The sequence below is a fragment of the Sinohyriopsis cumingii genome, chromosome 8, assembly GCF_028554795.1.
Source record: "Sinohyriopsis cumingii isolate HCF-2022 chromosome 8, ASM2855479v2, whole genome shotgun sequence".
Classification (NCBI taxonomy): domain Eukaryota; kingdom Metazoa; phylum Mollusca; class Bivalvia; order Unionida; family Unionidae; genus Sinohyriopsis; species Sinohyriopsis cumingii.
The window spans coordinates 105,496,689-105,515,072 of record NC_142968.1 but is presented as its reverse complement, the minus strand read 5'-3'; the positions used below and the strand labels follow the sequence as shown (position 1 = coordinate 105,515,072).

The 18,384-nt window shown below is 34.4% G+C and overlaps 1 protein-coding gene across 2 annotated transcripts in view; it reads right to left on the bottom strand.

The window, feature by feature from the left end:
- Nucleotides 1–18,384, bottom strand: part of LOC149794304 (fibroblast growth factor receptor 1-A-like) — a 54,074-nt gene that overhangs the window by 7,233 nt on the left and 28,457 nt on the right. The window contains exons 9-11 of one of the 2 annotated variants that reach the window (XM_089968463.1): nucleotides 13,675–13,785; nucleotides 11,489–11,700; nucleotides 120–233 (exon numbers count right to left, since the gene is read on the bottom strand). In XM_089968463.1, coding sequence (XP_089824589.1) covers nucleotides 120–233; nucleotides 11,489–11,700; nucleotides 13,675–13,785 — 437 coding nt within the window. Of the gene's footprint in view, nucleotides 1–119; nucleotides 234–8,543; nucleotides 8,738–11,488; nucleotides 11,701–13,674; nucleotides 13,786–18,384 lie in introns of those variants that run through there. The other variant, XM_089968462.1, reaches the window with a different exon arrangement.

Below are 18,384 nucleotides of genomic sequence, written 5' to 3'. Positions count from 1 at the left end.
AAAAAGCTCCCGTGGTTAATGTGTTTAAAGAAGCCTAATATATACAATGAAACCCCTCAAAACTGAACTCTTAAACTTACAAATTTGTGATTTACTTCCTTCAGATCAAATGTACCAACCTGTTCATACATATTCCGTTCTGTAATATCATTAGGGAAGCCAAACCCTGACAATTTACATGTCCCATTTCTGCTCATTAACACACTTGCAGCCCGCAACCTGTAGTAAATCAGCTGGAAGAAAAAGCATGAGTTACTTCAATATGCTTACTTCTTAAGCCGTGTCTTGGTTTGATCAATGTATACTGTCAATTCATTTATTTTAATGGGTATAAATTTTTGGGGTTTGGCAAAAAATTATTTTCATTGGTAATTATTAGTTGTTTGGGGATGGTGCATGATTTGGAAATATTGTTTTGAGGATGGCATCCTATTGTTTGGTGATAGGTCCTACTGTTTGCAGATGGGGTTCTTGTGTTTGGGGATGGGGTCATATTGTTTGAGGATGGGGTTTTATTCTTTAGAGATGGAGTCATATTGTTTGAGGATGGGGTCATATTGTTTAGGGATGGGGTCATATTGTTTGGGGATGGGGCTTTGTTCTTTAGGGATGGAGTCATATTGTTTGAGGATGGAATCATTGTTTGAGGATGGGGTTTTATTCTTTAGAGATGGAGTCATATTGTTTGGGGATGGGGTTTTATTCTTTAGGGATGGGGTCCTATTGTTTCGGGATGGGATAATATTGTTCAAGGATAGGTTCATATTGTTTGAGGATAGGTTCATATTGTTTGAGGATGCGGTCATATTGCAGGATGGAGTCCTCTTGTTTGGAGATGGATTTATATTTGTTTAGGATAAGGCCATATTGTTTTGAGAAGAAGTCCTCTTGTTTGGGGATGGGTTCATATTTTTTGAGGATGGGGCCATATTGTTTTGAGATGGAGTCCTTTTGTTTGGGGATGGGGTCCTACTGTTTGGGGATGGTGTTCTACTGTTTCCCAAAAAGAACCCTTGTTGACTGGGTTTTTACTTTCAAGATTTATACACCATAAAAAATGGAGAATATATATTAATTCACATTAACCATTCTCTGATGCAAGTTTGCATCTAACAAGAGCCTGACAACCTTCTGTGTCATCTTTGATTTTCTTTACATAACCATTCAATCTTACATTTTTTAATATTATTTATTATGCTGTACAATCTGCATGTCCATACGGAATACTAAAAAATCTACAAACTGCACACTAACACTGGAACCATTGACCATTTTCACATGTCTGATTCAATACTAATTATAGGTAACTAACTAAATCATGTTTAAGTGATACAAAGTTGTGTTTCTTTTAAGGAATCTAAGTTTTATACTAATATTTCAAAAGTACATGCATCAAAGCAAAACGATGAGGCCTCATTTTAGTCCACGCATGGATATTATTAGATGCAGTGGACTGAAATTTTACAAGCTCAAAGATATTTTTTATTCTATCTATGCCACAGATTTTAGAATTGTGGAGTGTGTAAAAAAAAAGGAGTAAGACGTAAACACAAATGTATTGTGCTACGTTTGCAGAAAGACTTGATATGGCACAGAATCATGTCTCATCCTTATGTCCTCACTATATTTGTATGAACTTTTCTTTATGTTGCATTTGTTAAATGTATGCTTATAGCAGATTTTGTTTGTTTCACAGGTTATGAAGTTTGAGAATTTAAACAAATTTGACAGTTTCATTGAGATTTTGAAATTGCACAGTCATTTTGCTTGAGAAAAGTTCATTAAGTAGTTGAAATATCTTATCTTTTAAGTAGATATGAGTTTCTGAGTGCTATTTCAAGAAAATATCAACACCCATTATTAACAAAATCTGGAGAACAAGAAAATATCAACACCCATTTATAACAAAAAATCTGGAGAATAAGAAAATATCAACACCCATTTATAACAAAATCTGGAGAATAAGAAAATATTAACACCCATTTATAACAAAATCTGGAGAATAAGAAAATATCAACACCCATTTATAACAAAAAATCTGGAGAATAAGAAAATATCAACACCCATTTTTAACAAAATCTGGATAACAAGAACATATCAACACCCGATTATAACAAAATCTGGAGAATAAGAAAATATCAACACCCATTTTTAACAAAATCTGGATAACAAGAAAATATCAACACCCATTTATAACAAAATCTGGAGAACAAGAAAATATCAACACCCATTTATAACAAAATCTGGTAAACAAGAAAATATCAACATCCATTTAAAACATAATCTAGAGAATGAGAAAATATCAACATCCATTTAAAACAAAATCTGGAGAACAATAGTTTTCCTGGTCCCATGAATTGTTTATTATCTTTGTTGTACTCTAAATATAACATAATGTTTCACATATACTTGATTGGTTGTTTTGGTGAAAGCTTAACTGTGTATTAATATTACTCAAATTTGACAATGTTTTTAACTTGTCAACCAATGTACACAAACAATTTGGGAAAATCTGATAACATTGCTCACCATTCCATCAAGCAATGTGAACAGTCAGCAGAGATTAAATCAGTCTGCTGATGAAGTCCTTAGTGTGAGGACGAAAGCTTCAGGTTAACTTTCTCTATACTGTTTGTGTATGTTAGTCAGATATGGATTGTTTGGTTGTATTTGAGGCTAAAATCTTCAAGTGACTATCTTGTACATTAGAGGGATATGACAAGCAGACATGTCATTCAGAGGCACTTAAGGTACCGTATAAACTTGTTAAGTGGAGTCCAAATTAAACATTCAGATCATTGGTCTTATAATTCCGTCAGATCTGGGTCTATGAAGCTTGTTAGGAGTATCCTGAAAAACAAGTAACACAGACACTGATACGCCAGTTCACTGTGTGATGGCAGATCAGGGTCTATGCAGCTTGTTAGGAGTATCCTGAAAAACAAGCAACACAGACACTGATATGCCAGTGCATTATGTGATGGCAGATCAGGGTCTATGCAGTTTGTTAGGAGTATCCTGAAAAACAAGCAACACAGACACTGATATGCCAGTGCATTATGTGATGATAGATCAGGGTCTATGTTGTTTGCAGTTGGACCTGCCGCCATGTATAGCCTATCCTGTGCTGAAAAATGGTGTTAAACCCTACAACAACAACAACTTTTCTCCTTTTGTTTGTTTGTCTGTCAGCCATGTATGTCTCTGATACTGAAATTAAAAAATTTCTTGATGGTTTATTATTTGTAGATGTCATTGATCAGACCATTAATACCACTAATTTATTGTAGATGTCATTGATCAGACCCTTAATACCTATTTATTTAATGTCCATGAATAGAGATTCTATAATAGGGAATTCTATTCTAATAAAGAAATCATGAATTTGTATCCTTACTAAACTGTATGCTTACAATGTGATCACTATGTTTTGCTATTTTTATTTGTTCTCAGGCAAGCTGCTCTTGATCTGAATAATAGTTAAATCTTGTATTGCTTTAAATGTGTGGTCTGATGCTACGATTTCTTGTTATTTTTTTTCTCAATAAATGTTTTGATATAATATGATTTGTCACAAAAAAAACCATTAATGCCTGTGGAAGTGATGTCGCATATTTTCTGCATGCTTTTACATTACTTCATTCAGAGATCTTGGAAACACTTAATTATGCGCATTTGGACGCCAATTTTTGATCTGGGACGCAGAAAATCACTGAGGCGGGAGTTCTCCATCTGCATGTAATATGTGTGCGGCAAAATTCAAAGACTTGCCAGTCCTGCTTCAGCCACCTGCTTTGTGGGAAAATGTGTAGATCAATTAGCTGTGCTGATATTTACAATGACAGAATTCAGTGACTGAAAGACCCCTTGATGTACATACATGTTGCTATTTTATAAGAGCACATAAAAAAGAACATGATGCAATAGCTGGGTGGCAAGTTCAAAGGCTTTGACAGGCGGCCGGGTGGTAAATGTATTGATATTTACAGTGATTGAAGTCAGAGGCAGAAAGACCCAGAGATGTACATGTGGTCATTTATAAAAGTACATCAAATAAACAACTTTAGCTTTTGTTATTATGTTCAATTCCGAATGTAGCGGAATAAGCAGTGCACATAACCTCAGAATCAAGAAATGTTGAGACTTAGACACAATGACATTCGTAAGTGGGTGACAAGGCGCCTAAAAATGTAAACTTCGCCTTCTGTTAGGAAAGCGAAAACGACTTCACCCAGTGATTATTTAAGAGGTACATTGACTGACCATACCATATTTTTTTAAAATTCCCCTCCCCTTAGCCCGGTTAGGTCTAGTGTTGTAACAAAATGTATTCATCAAGGCACCAGTAGCTAGGCCTAGTTTTTATATCAATTACATTGACAAACAAATTCTTGCCCATTCACAAGCATTATGTTTTGATAGCTGATTGACCATTAACCCTTTTCCGAATAAGGTAGCAACTATCAATTTCCTGCATGATATCCTTTGATGATAAAACATACAAACTTGTATTTTAAGATCAGAATCGGAGATCTGGATATCTATTAACTTCCTCTTATACATTATTTCATCATAAAATTAGTTTGAAACTGTAAGTGAACCAGTAGGCCTAACAGGAAATAATGGCGGACTTCGCTAAGCCTGGGATGTACCAGTTTATTAGATTGTTCTTAAATCATCAGGCAAATATATTCAGAAAAAATATACCGAACATTGAAACCAAAGCCTAGGTATTATTTTATTAAAGATTTAACTTTAAAATGCAAATTATGTAGGTCAGAAACGTATGGGACAATACTATGTTGTGGAATTTGCGAGATGTGCTTTATGGTCTAAGATGTTTTCTGACTCGACACGTATTTGCGAAAATATGGGAAAAAACAGCAAATCAGATACTATTTATTTGCCTAAAATTACTACAAGTACATATACAAATAAATAAACCATAATTTTGTGATCCTGTCAATGGACTGTTGTAATGAAGCTATAATATATTGTGTGATTACATTACGAAAACCTCCCCATCTAAAAATAGATGCACTCATGTCTGTGTTGATTCAGTAGGAAAGAAGGAATTGCAACTTTTGATGGTGGGACTCCTATTTTATCAAAATGGGAGTCCTGGACTCCTAGTTTTAAAATCCTAGCGAGACCTCTGTTCATTTCTTGTAAGAACATACAATTCAGTTACCATCATCTTTATTTTGATGCCTTGTTGCAAGACGAAGTTTTAAAAAAAAGAAATATAGCAAGTTAAAATTTTTTATATCATAAATTAGATTTTTAAAAATGGATGAAAGTCAAGGGATTATTTTTCCCCAGAGTACTTGTAAAATCAATATCATTGCAGTTAAATGTATTGTCAACAGCATCATCATCATCACTGATGGCCTAGCAGTAGCATTCTGCACTTTCAATCCAGTTGTCATAGGTTCTATCTCCCACGTCTAGTCTTTCATATGAGACATACAGCTATGGTTTGAGGGGCTTTCATGGCAGAGTGGTATAAGATGCTTGTCTTGCTTGTGATACAGATCTGAGAGACTTCCATGGCAGAGTGGTACAAGATGCTTGTTATGTGATTACTTGCCTCCAGTGTGTAAATGAGAATGTTGCCAGTTACTTGTGGAAGGTCAGTGGTTCTACATAAGTGGTGTTTGGTGTCTCAAAAGTACTTGGATTTTCTTCAGCAGTAAAAATGGCTGCCATATATAGATTCTCTTGATCTGACAATGGATCAAAGGCCATAATGATCTACCGAAACCTGAGGTCTTGTGTCTAAGTAACTTTGGCTGTTAGAGATAAACATTAAAACAACAGAGGCTCCATGTACCCATGTGTACTAAGGTGCTTGCTTTTACAGATCACTTGCAGATCTTACAGAGTGAGGTTTTGTCACAGATCAACCAATTTGGGTTGGTGATCTTTCAGGGGTTCTTCCTCCACCTAATATATTGGCTGCCGTGTTGAAACATGGCATTAAAACAAAAAACAAACCAAGCCAAACTAAATCAACCAACTAATCAACAGTCACAACGGCAGCAATGGTACTAGTAAATTATTTTTGCCACAGCTGTATGAGTTTATCAGTAATTTAGTTGGACTCGGATTATATACATGATTCATAGTCAATGAAAAGGTTCTAAAACTGATGTGTTTATTTTGGAGCCATGTTCCTCCATCATATTCATGATTTGATTATACCAAAGGTGAAATTAGTACAGTTGCATCCTAAATTACTATAATGTTGACTTTAAATGTTATTTAATGTAAGACTTTCATGCCAGAACTCATAGCTTCAGTGATTTTGTGGTTAAAAAATGAATTTCTTCTCAAACATTTTGGTGCAGATTACATTGTTTTTTAATGATACTGTGAGAATTCTTGACATGAAAAAATTGCATAAGAAACGAACAACATCGGATCAGGAGATTAATACCACTGGGAAAATACTGATATGAATACAAAGAAACAATGATACTATTATTTAAATGGAATATGAGGTGACAATACGAGTGCTTGTTTTACAACATTGCAAATTACATCTTGAACAACTAATCTATTGTTTCTAACACTCTGTAATATGGCAATAATTTCTGCACACATGAAGGTGACCCACTTAGTCCCTTGTTAATTAACAGTTTTAGATTTAACAACACAACTAAGCACATTTTACCTGTTGACAATAATACATGATCACAAATATTGAGATTGCAAGAAAAGAGAAGTTACAATTTTATTAAAAGTATTGGTACCAGTAAAACTAAAGAACCAGGACAAACAGATTAAGAGTGTAGTAAAGAATCAACATATCAGAATGACATCATCTTTTTTCATCAATTTCATCATTAGTTAATGACACTGCTTCAAAATGTTGTGTACTAGATAATAGTAATCCAAATCGTAACACAAATACCAAATGATGGCTTGGAACTAACTGTCAAAAGGTCTGTAGAAAATATCACCATTGTCAAAATACACATAGAAATAACCAAACATAAAGAGGTCAGATTTTATCCATCTTGCTTTGAGTTTACACAGATCAGTCAGTCTCTTAGGTTTAACGTCATTTAATTTTTGCACACAGAGAGCATGTACTTCATTTGGTAATACATGAGCATGATATGAAAGTTAGTGCCCTCATTCTTTTGTTGCCATAGTGGTTCTGCCAACTAGGGATTTATACACACATAATTATGTTGTATGGGGATTCTCTGATGAATCCTATCAGCATTAATCTGTTGATTGTTTCTGAATTTAATATGATCCTCCTCCTCTGTGTACGAATATTATTCTGTGCTGAGAACTCATTTTGTCTGCTGTCTGAAAAGGCAAATGTATATCTAGCTTGAACACATTAACTGTTCTTTATGGTTGTGCAATTTTCAACATCTCACTGGTATTCTCTTGGATATCTCAGTTCCAAAAAGAAAAGTTTTCACTAACATGAACTCTACCAAAGTTTCACTACCTTGAATCAGTGCTTTTCTGCCTCTTATGCCAGATTATTCTCTTCCATAATGCTGTATTAAGGTTTCGAGTTTTTAAGTCCAACAATCCAATAGTCTGCTTGTTCAGACATGGATATCTTGAATATGCTCTTTTTAATTTGTTAAATCCTTATTTATTCGGTTTATCTGAACACTCAACATAAATTAGCACAAAATTTCTTAGTGCTGAATGCCTGGAGAAAAGAAACTAAAATTGCACTGAACTTTTTAAATTGCCTGTATTTAGGATTGGTAGATTCAAAATAATGCTGCATAGTAGGTTAGGTTTAATGGGCATCCTGTCCATCCAACACGTACATTGGGTTCGCACTCTATATCAAAATCACATACTGGTATTTCCAGTGACATTTTTCCAATATCCAACAGACTGATATACATGAAATTCATTGTCATCATAGCTAATACTACCCAGTATTTGCTGTGAAAATGTCGTCTGAAGACAAACCCCATTGTGATTCAGTCATTTTGTTTTCCTGTGTGGCCCTCATCTGAAATATACATCTGTAAAACTTCCATGATGAAAGTAAGGTTAAAACTATCATAAATGCTTGTTTCAGGGCCCAATGAACCAATCAAATTTAGTTAAATAGCCATTCATGTCGAACCGAAGTATCCAGCTATTTTAATGTTTGTGCATCAAGCACTGTGAGACTGCTACTAGCAGCACAAATTACATTGCAACACGCACTTTTAAAGTTAAAAGTTTAATAAAAATGACATACTGTGCAAAGCATGTTTTATATCTGCAGCGTTGATGTAATTTGCAGAACGAGTATCACTGCTTTAAAGGTACGCAAATTTGTACAAATCTGGTAAACTCGTGTGTACTGGCATCATTTCTGACCCAATGTTTTATTCACATGAGTTAGACCACTTGGAGGGCAGACCTGCCAACCCCAAGAATAGTCCTCGAGGGAGATTTTGAAAATTTTTCTGCAAGATTTCAATTATTTCAGGGAGGATTTCATCAAGGGAGAAACATATTGAAAATGCTTACAAAAAGTGAATGATTTTGAAATAAACAAATACTAATTCAATTCTAAAATGGTTTATTTTTAGATAATAAATAACAATATATAAATAACAGACTGAACAAAACTTAACAGTGAAACCCAGTAAAAAGTGCTTCAGCTTTGGTCACAGCTTCTTCAAGGGATGAATCCACAAGTTTGAAAAAATGTGACACATCCTGGGTGTTTCTCTTTGTCTGTGCAGATGTTAAGTGCCTGTAAAATAAAGTACATGAAATTTAAAATACTGACTCAGAAACAAAAAACAAAACATAAATTGTATTCATTCGCAAAAATGAATAGCATTTAATGTTTCTTACTTTTTATTTAAACTTCAGGCACAATTAAGTATTTGTTTCTCTTCCAGATCTTATTATATCTTAGGCAAGTAGATGTTCTCAGGAAATAGCTGATAAATCTAAATTGTTAAAGTACATTTTCGGGTTTATGGGCCATTCATTTAGTACGCAAAAATCTGGCGAATCTTGGCCCCCTCCACCTCCCTGTACACATGCATACTTTTGTTTTACACACCCCCACGTATGTATGCTTGACGCACCCACCCACCCCAGTTCTATAGAACAGCCTATATGTAATCCACGCATAAACGATCAAGGATTAATAATATTAATGTGTTTAATAAAACAATCCACCGTTGTTGAATGTCTGGCTGCATAACTTTAAAAAGTTTGTCTAGTGTCCACTAAAATTCAAACGTCGACTAACCCAGCTGAACAGGTTACATATTATACAAATTATTATCGAGGTTTCATCTCACCCCCCATTTATGCATACGTACATTATCAGTAGACCCCCCCATGCAAGCATATGCATTTAGGTTACCCCCTCCCTCCTCCATGTGTACATACTAAATGGATGGCCTCTTACGGCTAAATAATAATAATAATAATAATAATAATAATAATAATAATGAAGTCTTAGTATTTGTATTATCTGCAGATGTATCGATTCAATTGTCATTTATTCAACTGTATCTGATTTAACCAATCAATCAGTGTATCCTTATTTCGCTAAAGATAATCATAATTTTAATGCTGGCACTCAAATTACAATTTGCAGCATACAATTAAGGCCATAAAAATAAACAGTAAGATTAAAAACTTACTTTTGTGACAGGAGATGTCGACAACAATCATTGCGCCCACCACTGGCAACAGAAACATGAATTGCACGTCTTGCAAAACGCTGTATGTTTATCACTACCACAAGTCAGGCATGGAAATTCCAGGCTATAAAAAGCTTGGAAAGAAGTTTTCTATTTGTTTGACTTTCCAACTTCAACTGAATCTCCCTTTCTTTTAGACACTGTAGAAGAGATCACCAAACATATGGATTCAAGTTTGCACGCTTTTCAAAGAACTTCTGCACACTTCCAGTCTTACACGCTGGGGAATTTCCAAAACATTTTTTGTTAAATAAAATGAATTTTTCCCATTTTTTTTTTGACTAACAAATTTTTTCCTGGAGAAAAAAAAATAATGCAGGAGTGCAGGAGGTGCAGTTGAATTCAGGAAGTCTCCCGCAAAAAACGGGAGGGTTGGCATGTCTGGGAGGGGGTTAGATGCAATTTTCAATACGTTTTTTTTTCTTTCTGACAATCCCACCACCGATTTCTCATTTTGTTAACACAGCCCACAACATAAGTGACTTTCCAAACCAACCTTCCACTGTCAGAAACAAAACCACCTACATAAGTTTTTTTTGAAGTGCCATTCCAGGGGGGGTTGTATATGTTTTACTCTAACAGCCCTAAGAAGTCTCAATTTATGAAAGTCAATCTCCCTTTAAGAAAATGAGAACACTCCATTTTTTCTAAAAAGTCATGCACTTTTTAGACAAGGCCATTTGCATTACAGTGCAGTTATGTTGTTGCACAATAATTGTGGAATAGATATTATTCTGAACTTGATGTATACAAACACAACGTGGCACACAGATTATTTTGATCAATGGAGTGAAAATAGACCAATACAGAACAAGTCCATGCTCTTGAGGTTTCATTAAACAAATGTGTTATTGATTGCTTTGAGTTCTCCAGGCCATAACAGAAACAAAAACAGCATGAATGCTAATGGGTATCATATTATGTGATTGAGATTCAACAGTCTCCTTAAAAGAATGGGACATAATTTTAAGACCTAACAGTGGATGGATAGAAAAATGGGTGTAATGAGAAAAAAGCTGATGTTTTGCTGAGTAAATGTAACGTAAGTGACATATTTAAACTTCTCTTTTCAACTGAAACTCTGGTTTTTCATAAGATCATGTAAAGTAAGATTATTTTTATATAACAGAGACCTAATAGATAGATTTCATTTTCAGGAAATAATTTATTAAATTTTCTTTAACCAATTTATTTTTTGTTAAAACTTTATTTTACTGTAACTCCTGGGAATAATATATTTTATTTGTAATTAAAATTTCTATAGAATGCATACAATCTGGTCTAAGCAGTTTTTATTTAGAAACATCTCCCTTTTTTAACATTGTGAAAGTAACACATGCCGCTTGTTTATGTTATCTGTGTCATCTTTACAGCACACTCAAAAGACATGCCAAGAACATGTGTGCTATTTTTAGAAGAGTACATTTTATATAAAATATTGAAGATTGTGTTGTTGCTGTTGTAGGGTTTATAGGGTTTAATGCCATTTTTCAGCACAAGATAGGTTATACAGAGTGGCCAGTATAAATGGTGGAGGAAAAACCCAGGAAAACCCTGAATAGAACCACTGACCCACAAGAAGCTACTGGCAAGCTTTCTCACATACCCACATTGGCCAAGCCTGAGACTCCAACCCATGCAGACAGAGGTGAGATGGGGCAGTGATCTATAATGGGCCCCTACTGAAATCTATAATTGTCAGCAAATAAAGTACTGTAAAAGAGTACAATTATCAACAAATAAACATAGTAATGGAAATTTATTTAAATGAAAGGAACTACCTTATATTTTTGCAGGTGTTCAAGTCCACTGGCCACCTGAGCTGCAAAACTTATGAGTCTGTGTGATGTAAGTGTTTGGTTTTTCAGGCTGACGCTTTCTTGACCCTGATCTTGAGTGTCAATCTCAACTACCATCTCTCCAGGACGGTGTCTCTGCAGATACTGCTGAAGAGTCCCTTCAGATGCAAACTCCAACATCATCAGCCATGGCTCTGAAATAGCAAGAATTATTGGTTCTAGGACAATTCATCTCAATGACAATTCAACACAAAAAAATATTTTGCCAAATAAGATTTTAACAAATTACGAAACAACATCTGAAAACTTTTTATGCTTTGAATATTAAATAAACAGATATAAATTATATCAATAAACACAAGGTTCTTTTTAGTAGTGAGCAATTTAAGTAATAATTTCAATAATAACAATGATAATGGTAATAACATGAATAATTATATTTTCATATTTCAAAAGGTATAAGCCTCTTAAATACATACAAACCTGACAAATCATGGTGTGTTGCATCAAAAACATGATTTTAATCTTTAAAAGAACAACTGACAAGCTCATGTTTGTTAAATCATGAAGTCCAAAATGAGATCATGATTAATGATTTAAGGTGGAGGCATATTCACAAACACTTCTCACACATGTCTTATTCAAACAAATATCCTGATTTGTGGTAACATTTTAAATGCTACTGTAACTTAATTATGAATTTTACAAACACTATTTTCATTGCAATCTGTGGCATATAACAAATGGTAAATGATAAATAATAAAGTCTATATTTTAGTTACACAACAGTTTCAGCATTCAGAGATTTTGGTCACCTGTTTCTTCCCCATTATTTTCATTTTACTAGTTATAATGGTATCTTGCACGTTCCATACAGTATAGATTACCAACTTTTATTTTTATTTGTGCAAGCATCCGCATCACAAACAAGCACTTATCAATGTATATTAGGCTGCTCCATCTACTAAAAATTACATGTCTTTAAGAATGCACTGGCCACTGATGACTTTATCTTTCTAAATTACAAACATCTGCTTTAATGAAACAAGATTTTGAAATTCCTAAAGCATGAAGGGATAAACAATTCCTCAGCAAGACTGTAGTTGTGCCAAGCAGATAGTTTCAAAGACAGGAGGTGGGGTACGACTCACAATGGAACTGCGATGAATTATAGGAGGGTATTAACACAAGAATCCACCTGCATACCTGTATTCATGCATCCGCAGCTGGATACAAGTGAGTAATAACTAATCCTGAAAGTATGAATGCTTTTTAATTATAAGTTGCTTCCAGCTCATTTTATTTAATATCCACAAATAATTCACAAAAATAATATACTGACATCAAAAACTACAAATACATAATGACACTATAGGTTAAGATACTGAGTATCACTATGCTGGATATGGGAAGTTACCTATCTGTCTCAGATGCCAGATCAAACCTTTTGGTCAGTATACTTTTGAAAATCCCAGACAATAAGCAATTTAAGTCCATGTATATTTCAGAAGCTTTAAGCATTCATATATATATAATACGTAAGTAGTTACTACAGATGAATATAAACTCCAACACACACTACTCAGTTAACAGAACGGTGGAACAGAATTTTGGCAGGTAACTCCTTAAAGCCATCTACCTATTCAAATACAAATTAACCATTTTAAAAATAGAAATGATTTTCTGATAGTTGCTCCAAGGGATTCACCCTCTGCCCAAAGTTGATGCATGATGACAAAGAATTGTCAGCCACCTCAACCTGTTATCCTATAATCTCAGAAAACCACCAAGATATCACACTGTCCATGCCCATCTAATGTACTTAAGTATTCAGATTTAATAATAAGAAATGCAATTCCTGATAAAGAGCTGTCCAATCCTGAATACCAAGGAAGAGGGTTAAGAAGATGACTATCTGAAATAGTAGCATAACATCGATATCCTAATTTTATTGCCACATCTGTTACAATGGCCAATCATACAAAAATGTAATCTAGGAACTTACAGAAATTCAAACAGGTTACAGAATTTGCCCATTCAAGTACCACTAGATCCATTTTTGAGGGCTATACATAAGTATGTAAATAATCCAACAGCAGATCAGGGTCTATGATGTTATTAGTTGGATTTGACTATATGTGAGTACATGCGATAAATAAAACACAAACCGTTCATGGTGTAGCAGCCAATGAGTTTGATAACATTAGGATGTGTTTGCACAACCTTTAGTACTTCTAGTTCTGCCAGGAAAAATTTCTTTTCCCTTTCAGTTGATTCCTCTGCAAAGGTAAAAAAAAATAATTAGTAAACAAGGATTCCATGAAGCACTGCTACTTGACTTTCAAAGATTTAAACACTAAACTTTAAAATTGTTGCCCCTTTAACCTAAACTGTATGCTAATAAAATTATTAACGGGGTCAGTTTTATGAGGTTTAAATTCACCATAATAATCACACACTGACAAAGTCGTAAACAACTTTCCTTTTACATGTACATTCTATAAGAGTTAACTCCCTGTACTATGCTCTGAGTACTCAGATTCAGATGTTCATTCTCTCTTCATATATGGTTGTGCTCAGTAAAGCACTGTAAAACCCACTTTTGAGACTGATCTAACCAACAAAAGATAAGTAGAAATGAAAAAAAGGCGTGAGTAATTTGAAAAATAATTATGGTCTAGGCATAGTTTAGCTGCTACATCACTTCCTTTGGTTAGGATGGGATTGAGAAATGTGAGTAGCACTGGATATTTTTTTAAACAAAAAGTGGGAAGTGGTCTTATTAAGCTGTATGAAAATTATGGCAGATAAAACAGGATTAACTTAAAAACTCTTTTCTTTATTCCTTCTTCTACAACAACAAGAAAAACTTCTGAATGATGCAAATGAGTCCCAAATTGTATGAGTATTCATTTCTGGACATCACTTTAAACTGACATAAGGGTTGCAATAAAATGTGAGAAATTGTTTGGTTGCTTTCAACATATGCCTCATTCCCATGAACTGCCATCATCTATCCAATCTTGATTAAATGAAATCATTTAGTAAGGGTTATGTGCAACATAATTTCCTGTCTGCATATAGTAGTATGAACAAACTTGTATGACTTTCAAACATTATAAAAATCTTGATACCATTGGCATACATGCAGCCACCACTGCAGAGAAAGTGACACACTTGACTCAAAAGAGCATTATCAAATTCCTGATAAGGATACATCTTGGATTGTCATGCATTTACCATATATATTAACTGCATAGACCCAGATCTGCTGTCACATAATGTGCTGACATATATGGGTCTATGCAATTAGTCAGGAGTATCAGTAAAACAAACAACACACACCCTGATCAGCCAGCTAATTATGTGATGGAGGGTCTATATTGTTTGCAATTGGACTTTACTTTTAAGTAGTACATACAGCCTGGTTCTCTAAGCATTATTCTAAAAATTGCTTAATAATTCATCAGACAAGTTGCAGAAAGAATTTTGACATGAAAATTATTTTTGTTTTTATCATGCCTAAGGATGAACACAATTCAAAATCACCTAAAATATTATATGTTGGTGTGTGTTTTCTTGCAATAATCCAAGCAAAATAGTGTGAATAGCCATTCCAAGATAAGGGTCATTTAAAAAAGTATGGGAAAAAGTACCTGTCACTAATTGTCCATCACTCAACAAATCAGTAGGTTAAATACCTACTGATTTGTTGAGTGATGGGCAATTAGTGACAGGTACTTTTTCCCATACTTTTTAAATGACCCTTATTTAAAACATCAAAATTTGAACAGGTTCAAGATCAGACTCCTCTTATTATTTTACATGGGCTACTTTGAAAATAAGCTATGCAATCAAACCTGTTCTAACAGTTACCATTACACGGAAGTAACATGGTCACAATGGCCATTCTAATCCCCAACCCACCCCAATTTTCTATATGAATGTCATCTACAATGGTCACATGATTTCTGTGGTCAGTGACCAAGTGTTACCTAACCAAACAATGGTTTCTCACTGCCTTAAGCAATCACTGGACCGTATCTACAGTAACTGCTCAATCTATGCAAACTAAAATTTTGCTTGATGAGTAAGGCATAGTTTCAAGGATTATCATCAGAATCGATGTGCAAACATTTCTTATCTTACCTGTATTCGCCATACTTCAGTCACAATGTCGACGTAGCTCAAAGGTAGAAATATATCAAATCCAAATGCAAGGAATCTATTATTAGGGTTGTGGGTTGAAGCAATACATTTGTTGGATGGTGGAAAAAATAGTCATGTAATCAAAGTAGAAATGAAAGTTGCTTTTTGTGACAGAGTGACATGTATAGCTTGATATCTACATCTATCTGCCTGTAGATTGAAGCTATTGCTGATTTTTTAAAAAAGTTCACCTTTAAGAGATATGAGTAGCATCCCTTTTCATTAAAGGTCATGGGCATTAAAAATTTAAAATCTTTCTGTAAAATGAGGCAAAATTTCCATTCTTGGGTCATATAGCATAGCCACATATGACTTCATCTGATTCCCTATTCATCACAGACCTCTCATATAAGCTGTCTTTTGATCTGAGTGAGTTCAGCTAAAGTCTAATCCACATATTGGTTTTGAACTGCTGTTTACAAGCCTAATTTATACAAGTTTACCAATGAAAGAGCCAGTCCTCTGTTTTACAGATATATAAAACTATCAAATTAATTTTTCATCATGGAGCAAAAATAAAATGAAATCTGTGATTATTTAAACAGTAGATTGAAGGAAACAGGATTTAATATTCCTGTGTGGAAAAAAATTCAGAGAAATTAACTAACACCTGTATTTGATTATTATGTTGACTGCACATATAACAAGAAAATAATAATAATAATAATAATAATAATAATAATAATAAGTGCACAGTATATACTCAAAAAACAATGTTTAAATGTGAAATTGTATATAGAGGTCACCTGTATGCAAAGGCCAGTTTTGCCTTTTCCCATGGGTGGCTACTATTTATTTACATGTTTGATTGCATACTTAAAAAAACACAACAATAACTATATTTTAAGAAAGGCATTATATTCTTCTCTGAGATGATCTGTCAATATATAAAAGTGCATAACCCGATTACCCATGCATATAAACCTGGGGTACAACCCCATCAGCACATGTGCACAAACCATGGACATGATCTATGTGTACAAAACCTGGCATATAAAAACATCATTCTATGGGTACAAACCATGGACATAATCTATGTGTACAAAACCTGGCATATAAAAACATCATTCTATGGGTACAAACCATGGACATGATCTATGTGTACAAAACCTGGCATATAAAAACATCACCCTATGGGTACAAACCAAGGACATGATCTATGTGTACAAAACCTGGAATATAAAAACATCACCCTATGGGTACAAACCAAGGACATGATCTATGTGTACAAAACCTGGCATATAAAAACATCACCCTATGGGTACAAACCATGGACATGATCTATGTGTACAAAACCTGGCATATAAAAACATCACCCTATGGGTACAAACCAAGGACATGACCCGTTATCCCCATAGGCGCAAACTAGGGGCATAATCTCTACTCCACAGGCACAAACCAAGGGAATAATCGCATTAGCCCACGGGCAGAAACTGGGGTCATAACTCCATAACTCCAAGGATTTATACCAATAGCAGGCATGATATTAAATGATAGGAAAGAATTTGATCATGTCATACTCAACATATGCTTTGAAATGAAGTATGCATCATAGAAATAATAATAATAATAATAATAATAATAATAATAATTAACAAAAGTGGACTATTTTTTGACCCATGCCCACACTCAGGGCATAACTATGGGGTAACAGTTGTATAGGGGGAAAGGGAAACTATGGGGTCATATAATATTCCAACTATTTGGTAAATGTTTATTTGAATATTTAAAAACATTAACCTAAAAGTATCTGACCTCTTGACCCAATTACAGGACACAACCCAGGTGAGATAACACACTATAGGTTGAATGAGGGATACGAGATCATATAAGATTCAAATCTGTTGTTAATTGAATAAAAACTTAATTACAGCATAACAAGTGGAATCAAAACTTTCACCAAATGGTGTCCAACATACTGATTCCATGGCTGCACAGAGGAACCTGACCCAGGGGTGAGTGTGGTAAAATCCAAAAGGTCAGTGTGTGATGATCTTATATTCCCAAACTAAAGTGAATTGATTCCTGACCCGATGGCTCCACCCTGGGACAGAAGACAAGAGTGGCACTGAGAGAAGGGGAGTATGTGATAAAGATATATTATTAATGTGAAATAATTCAGGTATAGGGTAATGGAATTAGAACAGACAAGATCAATCTTTAACCGGAATATGAGCGCAGTATAATTCTTGAAAACATCACCCTACCTTTGAGCAGAGTCCACATGCATGAGTGATGTTGTGAGAGGATGCATGTGACAAATGTATGTTCCAAACATGAAGTAAATTGGAAAAAGAACCTGGGAATGGGATTAGTACTGGAGAAGAGAGATATGTGACAATGTTATATCCCAAACATGAGAAGAATTAAAATTGGAGTTATGGAAACAAAAGTAATGAAAAAATATATAACCAAATGTGTCTCCATTATTATGAATGACTCTATGTGCCCTTACTGAGGCAGACCTTGGGGGTAGGGGTGATACAATGAGAACAGTAGTTTGTGACAATTTTTTTATTCTAAAATATGAAGTGAATCAGGTGACAGGTTACACAGCTACAAGTACTTACAATTTTTTTAAATTAATGCTGTCCAGACACACATCCACACATGGATGCCTCCCTCTTATTAGTTTAAAAACTGAATTGCTTCAAGTAATGATCCAGAAA